Genomic DNA, 12,953 nt, shown 5'->3' with positions numbered 1-12,953 from the left:
ACTCTTGTGTGTACCAGCACAGGAAAACCTCTTCTTACAATGTAATGCAACGTATAAAAATCCCATTAATGAATGTACAGCTATCTTTAATAATTTATTCACTTTAAAGCACAAGGTAAATATAACACACTAATGGCCACAATACTAGAAAACCAACAGAGGACTCTTGGTGCACAAAAATTTTATTTAAAAGAGTGAGGGAAAAGGTATTACTCAGAAATGCTGTGATACTTTAACTGTTTAACTGAAAAAGTAGCACTTGAAATTCTTCATGCAAAACCTAATAATAGTTCAGAAATGCATGTAAAGCCTACAGTGTTTTTAGTCTAAGGACTCCTCCAAAGGAAAAAAACCACACATCATCTTCATTAGAAAATACAATAAAATGAGTAAAGGTGGTACAGTTTAAAATCAATTTTTAAAAATTAAGTCAAACACAACACATTCTTGGAAGTTACTAACATTTAAAACTGAATAAGAAAATATGAAGAACTCTAAAATAAATCTTCACACAGTGTAAACCTCCAGTAAAAGTTTTAGAGAAATTAAACTACTAAAAGTATGAGCTATCACCAACTGAAGACTCATAACCTAAACTTGAAAGCAGAAGCCTCTTTCAATAGCAAAGATGTATGTTCTCATTATTATAATTTAGCTACTCCTGGTAAGTGACAAGCTCATTTGAATTTTAACTAGTAACAGGAAATTGGGAAGGAAAAACAGTTTTTTATCTCCTAGTCTAGCTAGAAAAATTAAGGATTTTTCAGTCCTCACTGAGGGTTCATGAGTTAGCTGTGAATCAGAATTGAGTTACTACTCCTGACTACTACTTAGTTTAAAACAAAATTTGAAAAAATAAAATAATAATGACAGTTGCCTCCATAAATGTGTATTTTATATATTTATTTTTGTATATATCCTCAGCCTCAGTATTTGTAAAATGATAGATTTTTATTATCTTCAAATCTCACTGAACAGAAAATTCATCACAGTCCTCTTAATTACTATTAAAAAATAAACTGAGGATTTGTTTTCTAAAACTTCTAGAAGCCACTGAAGTGTTCAGACAGACATACAAACTTATTGTACAGTCCTGACCAGTAAAACGTAAGATCAATTGAGGGAGGGTGGGCAGCCCTGGCACAGGTGCCCAGAGCAGCTGCGGCTGCCCCTGGATCCCTGGCAGTGCCCAAGGCCAGGCTGGATGGGGCCTGGAGCAGCCTGGGACAGTGGAAGGTGTCCCTGCCATGGAAGGGGTGGAGCAGAGTAGAGCTTTAAGGTTCCTTCCAACCCAGGTCATTCTTTGATTCTAAAAAAACTACTGACATGGCCATACTGAGTTTTTACAGCTATCAGTGCATAAATACCTGTCCTTAAAGAGCAAACAAAACTCAGCATTACCTTGAGCATGGTTTTTTAATGGCTTTCAACTTCTTTGTTTAAAATCATGGCTAAAATAGGTGGTTTCAATTACTTTGACTTGAAACTATCTAACTTGAAAGAAAATGGTCATGCTTACATACTAGATATGTGAAGTATTAAATCAGCATTTTGACTGAACCTAGAAGCACAGGAAAAATATCCAGGCCACACAACTTACTTATTTTGATATTTACAATTTTCTTATCTTGATACTGATTTCAGGTGCACATTGTTCTTAAGAGAGGCGTGAACCACATAATCTAGTTCATTTACACCATTCAGAAATCCAGATCAATTCTAAAAACACATAACCTCCTAGGATTATGAAAATATATATATACTTATTATTTTAATACACTATATTTAAAAGAGCTTGCTGGCACAATGTTGTGCCTTTTTAAGCAGATGACACGGGTTACAAATAATCAAAAACTTCACTCACCCGTTTAGATCTAACATCGCTGGTCAAAGAGATAGATTCTTCCGAGGTATTTTTATTCCCTGCTTTGAGTAGATCAGGGGAAGGAACTATGAGTTTTAAATAGGTCTCCTTTTTGGCTTCATGTACCAAAGACAAAGGTTTCACATTAGGAACCAATCCCGTAGACTGTATTACACTTGTGTGTTTGTTCACAGATTCCTCCTTTGCCTGAGAGCTTTGAAAAATAAATGGAAGCTGCTGTGACAAAACCTGAGGCTGCTTCTGCTGGGACTGGAATGATGAGTGAGTCTGGGAATCAGACACAAGAGGTATCTGCTGGTGTGTTCTTTTTTCTTGAGACTTGTCCTGTGATTTCTGTCCATCAGTTTTCATATCTGTTACACCACTATGCATTAGCACCTGCAAAATATTTATTTTTGACTGCTCATTACATAAGTTAAAGATCATTTTTAAAAGGCTAAACATATGATCGGTTTTCCTGAAACAATTACACTAGTCTTTGCAGAGGATGAACAATAATAATTTTTAAATAAGTCTTGTAATATATGTATTGTTCATGTTCAGTTTTTTCCCCCAGATGGATTCAGCATGTTACAACAACATTTACTAGAAAAGGTGTATTAAATCATGGTTGCTCTTAAATATATTTCTGACTGTAAAGCTAACAGGATACCAAAGATTCCAATCTTGTTGTTCTACTACTAGGGAAAAGTAGGCACTCTACTAGGAAAAAATCAACTGCCAAACCAATCTCCACAATTATATCTTTTCAATTCACTACCTGCACACAGTACTTACTTTCTTTGTATTTCCTACTTTATAACAGAAATAAGACTACCAACTGTAAGTCTACTCCTAGCCTGTAAAGAACAGCAATACCCAGACATGCATGCACACAAAAGAACCAAAAAAACCTCTCCCAGAAACCTCACAAACAGAAAACCCTGAGGCAAACCTAAAAAGAGTATTCTTAGCATTTATTAATGTGCAGTTAAGTGTTGACTGTTAGTTCACAGACGTGAGTAGGTCAACTTGTCACAAACAGCTTGTAGCAACAAGACTGTGGGCAGCAGAGTGAGATGTTATACCTTGTTCTTGCTTTCATGATGTGCTTCATTTTCGGAATCAGATTCATCATCTTCACTCTCTTCAGCACTCTGGTCCTCCTCCTCCTCCTCTTCATCCTCCTCTAGGTCATCTGAGTCACTACTACTTACACCTTCACTTGAGGTGTCTGAAGAGGACCCCGAATCACTGTCGCTGTTACTAGAGCTTTCCACTGCTTTTTTTCTGGGTTTCTACCGGGAAGACGAATTCTCTGTTAATGCTTCTGTTTTTAATCTGTTATGTAACCTTATTATTAAACATAATCTTTGAAACAAAGAAGAGTGAGACTTTAGAGTAAAGTGTTCTGCAATGCTTAAAGACAAAGTGTTTCACAAGGTGATGAAAATTAAAAACTGGTCACAAAGTTCCACTGAAGTCTTTTTCTGACCACTGCTGACATCACTACATCACAAAGTAAAATGCCACATTTAGGCCTAGAATGTTGACCTAGAATTTGGGTCTAGTAAACTTCCACAGTATGTGCCAATTCCAAAAAAAAAAAAATACCCAAAACTCGTAGTGCAAGTTAGTGCAGAAAGAACAACAAATATTAGGTTTATCAAAGTTTCAGGGATGCATTCATTTAAATAATTTCACAGTATGGGCTGTACACCAATGTAGAGTTTTAAGGACTGGAAAGAACATGTTCATCAAATTGCTTCTGGGATTTGATTCTGAAAAATGGTCCAGAATCTGCTGAAATACTGTGACAACTACATCATACTGAATGTAGATTTTCATCAACTGTAAAAGAACTTTGATAACAGCTTTGCCTTTTTCTTTTTTTCCTAAAACTAAATAAGTATTTTAACAATTTTTTTAGATACTATCTTCAAAAAGAAATTACAACTCAGGAGATGACTGAAGAAATCAGAAGATGAATACTAAAAAACTAGAACCCTAAATAAAAGAACGTCTAGAAAAGTATATTAAAAGGTTTTAAAGTAAGACATGTTTTTAAGAAGAGTCAAGTTTTACACTTAGAAATTTAAAATCATAACATCACTTGTACAAAGCTCAGCTTTAATAATCATAATCATCCTCATATTAGAGTTATCATTTGGAGTAATTTCTGTATTTTGATACAAAAGGTTGTTAAAATCATTACACTGACAAATACCAATTACCTCATAAAAAGTTTCAGAGGAAAAGAAGTTATGAATACCAGCATATCAAGTAAGATTAGGAACACCAAACTCCAGTATTTAAAAATTTACTACAGGAACTTAAGAAAAAGACAACCTGACATTTATCTGCATGAGACAAAGGACTTAGAAGTCAAGATATGGAACATAACATTCTTATGAAAGGTACTTTCACATCAAATCCATCTTTTTACAGCACCTCAGTATTTAGTCAATAAAACTGGAGTTTAAAATCAGTGCTTGCATCAATAAATCTATCAACAGTACCAAATTTATACTTGAAGACAAATGGTAACACAAAGAAGAAGATGACAATGCTGACAGACATTCTGACAGAAAACGGGGGTGGGGGGAGGAACCAAAACAACAAACCAACCAGCCAACCAACCAAAAACACAAACAGACAATGGGCAGAAAGAGGTAAATTTTTCTGAATAAAGCAAAGAGCCAAAAAGTACCTTTTAAGAAGGTATTTAGAGATATTAAAATAGAAATTTATTTGCTACTCTACCCAACTGTAGTAATAGTGAGAAATACAGAAACACCATCTGGAAAAAGCTTTACCTCCGCACTACAGAAAGAAAGCTAAATTTTGCATGTAGCTACCCAGGATAAAAGCAGAATTTTAGAAAGAGCCATTTTTAGTATTTAAGCCTGAAAAAAATTCAAAGATTTCCCAAATACCTTTAACTAGCTAAATACTTTCAAAAGGTGTCAACTGTTGAACGTGAAGATTGTTTTGAGGGAAAATATTCTTAATAATTTCCCTATTGTCCATATATTAAACATTTTCTATCACCACACAGTTCTAAGTAACCATTTCAGTGCTAACCCCTATTTTTATGCAGATAGATCAAGCACCAGCTGTCCTTTGAAAATGCCACCCTCTCACCTTCCAACATTCGGACTTGGTAGCTGAGTGTAGTTCAGTAACAGGAAGAAAGCAAGAGGCCCAATTCACTCACAAAACAAAAATAAATAGATATAAAGAAAGAAAAAGGTTTTAGCTTAGATGGCTATCAGTAGAGAATTATTCCCCTAGCTTCTATTCTTACAGTAAGTAATCAGTTTTCTAGTATACCATTTTCTGTGTTTTGCTTCAATAGTTTTGATTCCAAGAGTAGCAAAGTTTTTAGAGTGCTTAGGTCTATATATAAGGTTTACTAACTCACTGAGACTACTTATGTCTTTCATATTAGATGGCTAAGATTATTTCTGAAACACACCAGTTAATAATAGCTCTTTCTTCTGATAAACAGGAAATGACTTACAGAAAAGCGTTTTTAACGTCTAACAATTTTCTTTTTTTTAATAGACACAAAAACCTAATAAAATTCACAGAAATAATAGATAATGCTATAATTGTAATACCAATATATATGTGTATATATACTGTACTATAATAATATTCAATATAGGTGTTAAAAATATTTTTTTTAAAAAATTAGATAAATTAAATAAAACAAGGTGTTGGACACCACTATTAACTTATCAACTAGTGAAATCAGCACTAATAGTAACTTTTCATTCATAAGTAGGTTAAAAAAATCCCAAACAGTTAAAAAAATTTCAAACAGCAATACACACAAAAAAATCCCTATGGAGATAAGGAGACAGATCCTGCTCTAATAGATCAGAAGAATCCAAAACATTTTGTACTCAGAAAGAACACTTAAAAATGCTCCTGTATGCAGAACACTTATCATGTCAATTTTTCTGTCAGAATCTTCAATTTCTTTCTGTGTATTTACCTTATCTTTGATTTTGTCAGCCCTGGTGTCCAAAAGCTGAACTTTGCTTTGCTCCTGGTTGTATTTGCGTCCTCCAGCTCCTGAGGTCGCATTTTTCACTGGTCCTGCCGATGTTGCAATGCTAGTGGAGAGCACGGATGTGCTGAGAGCTGAGACTGCAGCGGCACTGTTGCCGTTCAGTGATCCATTCATGCCTAAAGATGACAGATTTACAAAGCGACACTTAAAATAAATCTGAAGTAACATATAATTTCTTTGAGATGCTCCAGTCACACTAATATTCCATAGACAAGTAACAAGATCCTAGACACTTACAAGTCATGTGCCACATATACTAAAATTTGTCATCAAAGTGTCACTCTGATTTGGAGTTATTTTAGTTCAATTATACAAAGCATTCATGATTTAAAGGCCAAACACATACTGGGTATGTATCATCCTTACCTAATAGAACCAATTTTTATAGAACTCTTTAGGAATGGGAAAAATGAGGAAAGTAAAGCTCGAATTCCACACCCTTCTGCATGTACAGAAGTTCAGTACGATTATTTCCCAACAACTTCAGCCATTACCTTTGTCTATATTACTCCGACTACTTTTTCCTGTAGCTCTTGAGTGGAATGAAGCAGAATCATGATTCTGTGCAGGAGGCGCAAACAATGTGGGAATTCCCAAGAGTGGTGGGAAAAAAGCTGCCCCAGGACGAGAGTGCGTGTCTGCTGTCCGCCACCATTCTGAACCAAAAAGGAGATAAAAGCAAACTTCAGTTGTTCTAATACTATATTTAAGTATTTCAGTAAGCATATTGCTGTGCATAATCCAGAGCAGATTTACTAAATCGAGAAGTAAGAACAAAACATTAAGGAACTTCTCAATGCCATACATTTCCTGAAGCAACTCTGGTCTTAAGTCATTAAAGTCATGCTGATAAGTTTGCAATGCAGTTCTATTTAAATGCATTCTGAAAATGAATACTTAATAGAAAGCTATATGACACTAATCACACCAAAGTGAAGCTGCTAGCCTTATAAACTGAATCAGTATTGACAGATCACCCTTTAACATTTATTATTATCTCAGCACTCTTCCTACATCAGAACAACAACAACAACAAAGTAACACAACAGGTTTCAGTAGCCTCTGCAATCTGAGTCTTGCAATACTCTGAAGGCCTCCACCACAAAACCACCATCTGAAGCTGCTCCCCATGAGAAGACCTATTAAATAGAGGAACTGCTAGCTACCCAGTGGTAACTCTACAGCCATTGCAAGAGGTTTCTACCCCTGAGTTTGACACTGCATTGCAAAAAAAGCTGCCTCTATTTTTTTTCCTGTAACAACCCTATACAAATGCCTCAGTTTCAACTGGTGATCCTGCTTCTAATTTCAATACGTGTTATGCCATCTCTCAGGCTGGGAGGTTGGAAGACAAGATGAGGAGATGGAAGACAAGATGAAGAGGTGTCCTGGTTCCAGCCAGGACAGAGTTAGTTTTTGCATAGCTGGGAGGGGGCATGGCAAAGACTCAAGGTTATTCTGATAAATCTCACATCATTGGCAGGGGAAAAGGACTCTCTTCCAGGGAGAAGGGCTCTCTTCCCAGTTGGTACACCAGTGGCAGAGGTCAGTAATTGTCTATTGTTGAGATAAGGAGGGCTCCATTTGAACAGTTTGTTTCTTATACCCTCTGTCAGTACTGCTGCTGTTAATATTTGTTTTCTTATATCATCTCTGTTTCCAGTAAATTGTACTTATCTTGATCTGTGACCTCTGCTATTTGCGCCTCCAATTTTCCTCTTCAGCCCTCTTCAACGACAAGGGTGGTGGTGAAGGGCAGGGGAGAAATGAGTGGCAATGTGGTCTCAGTGGAAGGACTAAAGCTAGACAAACCAGACTAAAAATTACATGCAAAATGTAAGCATAGCTAACCTCTGCTTGCCTTAAACAACAAGGAGGCTGAAGCTAATACAGAAAGGAAAGTATGTGAAAAGGGGAAATGACCAGAAAAAAAAAGAGAAGTTATTTGAGCAGCTACACACTGGAAAGTTGAGGAAGGGCAGCACAGAAGAGAGCAGGCACTGATGAGCAAGTCAGCATGTATGCATAGGGTAGGACAAGGTAAGAATATATAATAGCTAAGACGACAGACAAAAATCAAAGGCCTAGAGATTCTGTAATCTTGGTAAAGGATATCTCATAGGAGTTTCAGAACTAAACTTCAGCTTTAGAGATAGCCTGAACACAAGTATGGAAAACAAATCATGGAATTCTCAGACTGTAAAAGCATATATGACCAGAAGAACAATGTAGTCCCTAATGGAGAGAAAAAGCAGGAAAAGACTAACATCAAATAACATTAAATTAATGTGTGCCATCCTTTAATATAAAGAGCATCACGTTAAAAAGGACAACATGAGAAAGACCAAGTATTCTCTGTTTTCCAGGAGGCTCCCATTATCAACAAAGGCCTCTGCACACTGACCATGCTTCTGGTGGAGTTCTACACACAAACCATTAACTTGTTAATCCTATTTCTCCCTCTACATGTTTTAAACATTATTACCATGTTTGTATATATAAGGAATAATTCTGGAATGAGTTCTTGACTGCAGTAACTCATCCTATTGAGGAACATAGGGGCATTCACTAGGAACTTTCATTTATTAGCAACTAGAAGGCAACATAACAGGAATACTACGTATACAGTGCAGGGAAATTCCTCTTACTGATTTCACATTTCTGGTTCAGGTGGCTTTTTTTTTCCTTCCTCCAAGAAAAAAAAGAGATTTTCACTTCATTGATGCTAACTATTGTAGGTGATGTGTAGAGTATTTCTCTAAACTTCTGACATGAGGTTAAAAGCATCATGTTTCAGGTCTACATTTGCTGGATTTAATTCAAATGGCTTTAACATCACTTCGTAAATTATCACAGAAAAGACCCAAAAACAACCATAACTAACCCAAACCTCATTTGTGTATCTTCTTCCACAGTGCTTTTCTTTCACAGACCACAGTGGTGATTCTTAATCATGCTGATGAGCAGCATTACATTGCAAAGTTTCGTAATACTTTGAAGACTTTCCAAGTTAAAAGAACTTTGAGACTGTTCATCAACTTTCTTCATCATACAGAAAGTGCAGCTAACTCTTCACTATACTACACTCTGTTATGGCCTTGAAAGAAGACATACTAAATGTGCTAAACCATTACCTCATGTACATAGGAAAGAGAAGCCACCCATTTTAAAATACGCATTTAAACACATGGAAGAAATAGAACACCAATAAAAAATGGTAGAAGTCTCATAACACTACACTGAACTGTAATGACATTTTCTCTCTTATCTCATGAAAATGCTAAGTCTGCTTACCAATTAATTAGGAAATAGTATTTCCTTAATTTTCCCATTTTAGCGTTCACTCTTTAAGTTACTAACTTACTTTAAACATGCTCCACATAGCTAAATTTCATATTAAATCTCACTCCTTAACATTCTTGACTTACTTTCAAATAGGTTAAATATTTTTGAGCATAGTTTTTGAAATTCTACTAACCACTGCACAGATAAATGACTGAAAGCATTATTCTAAAGGGCAAAATACATTTCAACAATGCTGGTCTTAGTAACAAAGAATGACTTTGGGCATTTATGTACACAATTTTAAAATTGTTCTGGATCTCATTAAGAAGAAATAGAGAACTGAAGAAGACTGAAGAATTTTGCTTTAACAAAAACAGCTTCTGGTCTGAGAAAAAAAATTGTTGTGTTTTGTTATTTAATAAAAAGTTAATGAACTTCCCTTTTTTGAAAATTAAAAATTAAAGACCTTCCCGATCTGGTAACAACAAAACAATGCAGCTTAACGTGTTCAGCTTAAAATGTAAAGACAAAACACTGAATTATGGTTTTATTTAGAGAAAAAGCTATTGATTTATATTCTTCCAAAGTTGATAACATTCTAATGAGGGTGAATGTAAACCTCTTTCCAGAAGCTATTTACTTTTTGAATGCACCTTGTTTTCAGCAATGGCTGAATAAGAAGAAAGCAAATAAAATATCTGTTTACTTAACTGGAATGCTTTAATTATTCAGAAACTAGTGTAAATTAACCAATTAAACTAACAGTATATGATATATTCCACAATGGCTTCACACAATTGCTTTGTCTTTCTGACCTGGGAAGATACCAAAATAACTTACTTGTATTTTAATCTCCCTGGCAAAGCATAAAGAGTCCCAGTTCTAACTCATCATGTATCATGGGCACCTGACAGAGTATGCAATCAAGTTCATTGCAGAGACTACTTAATAGACTACTGATTGCTGCAAAGAAAATAAAGAGATCTTTTTGGGCTAAAAAGAACCCCTCTAATCTCATATATTAAGATGCATTGCTTTCTCTTAGTAAGAATAATTGCTCATTCTTAAAAGATTATTTTATTAGATATTAGAAAAATGCATTTTTAATTTGACGATTATTCAATTATCTGTTTGACAGACATTGTTGGTTTTTTAAAAGTATTACAGGAGTGAAGAACACCTCAGTTTAGAACTGGCTACTATAAAGTCTATCTTGGCTACAGAGTATCCTGTAAATTCAAGACAGGCAGCTGGCTGGCAGCATGAACACTTCAGTGAAATCTTTTCACAGAGGATATAACAGTAACCACAGTGCACTGTGTCAGCAGAGAAACAGACATACTTATAAATAAAACTGATGGTATTGATAGTAAGCTACATTCCAGCTTGGTTTTGGGAAGACAAAAGTGTCCTTGAAAAATTATGTATGTTCTTAAACATCAGATGCAGCCAGGCAAACAATCTGACCATTAAAAAAAAAAAAAAAATTAAAGTAATTACTATCAGTCTTAGATTTTTAACTATTAGCTATCAGACAGAAATTACACTTTTTAAAAAATAAAATATGAGAATAGATTTTTAAAAGGCCTTTAGTAAAGAACCACCTCTGTTTTCTAATGAAGAACAAAACTGAAAGTTTAGTACCTTTGTTACATTATTCATCTACTTCAGTCTTACTGTATTTTGGCAGACCAAATACACATCCCTATAAATGCACAGATCCCTAACAGCAGATATAGGATTACATGATCTAATACATACACACCGAAAGCAGCAAGGAGAGGTAAATGAGTCACAGAAATCCTCATGTTAGGACTATACATTATAGCCATATGGAAATTAACTCCTGCTACATTCTAGGAACCACCAAAGAAACCCATTTGAAGTGGCACAGGCTAATGAATATAGACCAACAATTCTTTTGAAGATAAATCTTTAGTGGGGTACTGAAAAATGAAATACTTAGTTACTTATTCCAGGAGAGTTTTATTCAAGAATTTTCTGGCTGATTTTAGAGAAATTGAAATAAATAGTTGAGACATAACTCTAGGTCTGGAGACATTCTGGTTTAAGCTTCCTAGGGCAGCTACAAATGAGCAATTGCAGGATGAAGTTGGGGGCTTGGAATCTACTGATTACTCATTATCAAGCTGTATCGGTTTGGAGAATATACTTTTGCTCATTTTGCTGCAAGAACAGTTTTTTCTGAAAACAGGGGATTACTATGAATTTAAGCTGAAAAAACTTCCTACTTACCATATATCTTTTAAGAATCAGGCTAACAGAAATAATACTCTCCAAAAAAAGATCTGTTTACCAATAGTTAAGTGAGAAACAGCAGGGAAGAGTTTACTATTTCTTGTTCTGTGGATGACATTTGCATCATTCAGCTGAAATAGGAGTTTCAATCACAAAAATTAGATTCTTGCATGGAGGAATCTTCCATATTTATCTCTGACTCAAGGTAAGATATTTCACTCTAGTCAATATTACCCAAGACTGTGACACTGTGAAATTTATATTTCCCATTTCAAGATCCATTAGAAGAAACTATTCCTCCAAATGTGAAACAACAATATGGGTTGGGCTTAAATGCTGAGAACATAATGTACGTTCAAGAAGCTGATTATTACAACTTAATCTGAAAGCGGCACAGAGTTTGCTAAATTAACCCTTAATTTGATCCTCGCTTTCAAGGCAGCCTTGCAAACTGAATTTTTTTCCACATTTTAAATAGGTAATTTTTAATTAATTTCATTCCATCACTAAGTAAGTACTATATAAAATGTATTCACAGCAAATGAATGTTACTTGGCAAAACCAAAAACCACAAACATTTTTCTTGGATGAACCTGTGCAACCTTATTATGTTTGATTTGTAATAGTAATTACAAGTGCTGACAAACACTACAATTACATTGTAATATAGACTCGAGTAATTTTTACCACATGTGTTGATTGTGGAGCTCAGTGTCGCGGCTCCAGAGGAAAGGCCACCTTTCGATACTTCTGAAGTTACCGATGGTGTCGAAGATGCTGGAGTGGAAGCAGCTGCAGTAGAGGCTGATGATGACGTTAACCGCTCTCCAGACTCCATATCTGGAAGAGAGAACATAAACAGCTGTCTTCTATGGCAGCAGAGGAAACCACAAGGGACTATGGGGACTGTCTGTGTTGACTGTATCTCAGGATCTGCACTAAATCCTCAAGAGGTCCCTGTGAGACTTTCACATGAGAGGTACATCCCATTAACAGCACCCCATCTGTCAGGGAACTCAGCAGAGCTGCAGCACTGTGGGAATTTGGTACTGCTGTTCAGAGTTACACCACATTTCAACTTGAATGCCTCCACCACACCCTGTGCTCAGGAGCTCCATTTCAGCTCAGACTGGAGCCCTCAGCCCTTGCCAGCCCATCACTCTTGCAGCCTGCCTGTGCCCCTGCATCTTGGCTACATCCCATGTTCCAGCTGCCCTCTAGGATGGCATAAACTCCCATCTACTGCTACTTCTGATCAGACAACCAGATGGATGCTGGGCCAGATAGATTCAACTATTCTGTCTAATCCTGTGACCAGCACTGTGCTGGAGTAGGCAAAAGCCCTGCCTGTGTAATCCTCAACTGTGTAATCCTCAATCCTCTGCCCCCTTGCAGAGCAGCCCTGCTCTTCCACTGCTCCCTGACAGCCAACTTTAAAGAACCTGTAGTATGTGCCAAAATGTC

The 12,953-nt window shown here is 35.9% G+C and overlaps 1 protein-coding gene across 41 annotated transcripts in view; it reads right to left on the bottom strand.

Moving 5' to 3' along the window:
- The window catches only part of BAZ2B (bromodomain adjacent to zinc finger domain 2B), a 112,624-nt gene that overhangs the window by 47,073 nt on the left and 52,598 nt on the right, over positions 1–12,953 (bottom strand). For all 41 annotated transcript variants that reach the window (XM_077784848.2, XM_085584755.1, XM_085584757.1 and 38 more), the window contains 5 exons: positions 12,177–12,329; positions 6,440–6,601; positions 5,868–6,061; positions 2,953–3,162; positions 1,865–2,263 (listed from right to left, as the gene is read on the bottom strand). In XM_077784848.2, coding sequence (XP_077640974.2) covers positions 1,865–2,263; positions 2,953–3,162; positions 5,868–6,061; positions 6,440–6,601; positions 12,177–12,327 — 1,116 coding nt within the window. In that variant the 5' untranslated portion in view covers positions 12,328–12,329. The remainder of the gene's footprint in view (positions 1–1,864; positions 2,264–2,952; positions 3,163–5,867; positions 6,062–6,439; positions 6,602–12,176; positions 12,330–12,953) is intronic.

The sequence above is a fragment of the Lonchura striata genome, chromosome 7 (assembly GCF_050655825.1).
Source record: "Lonchura striata isolate lonStrDom1 chromosome 7, ASM5065582v1, whole genome shotgun sequence".
NCBI classification, from domain to species: Eukaryota; Metazoa; Chordata; class Aves; order Passeriformes; family Estrildidae; genus Lonchura; species Lonchura striata.
Note: the sequence above shows the minus strand (reverse complement) of the source record. Positions and strands in the feature narration are given on the sequence as shown.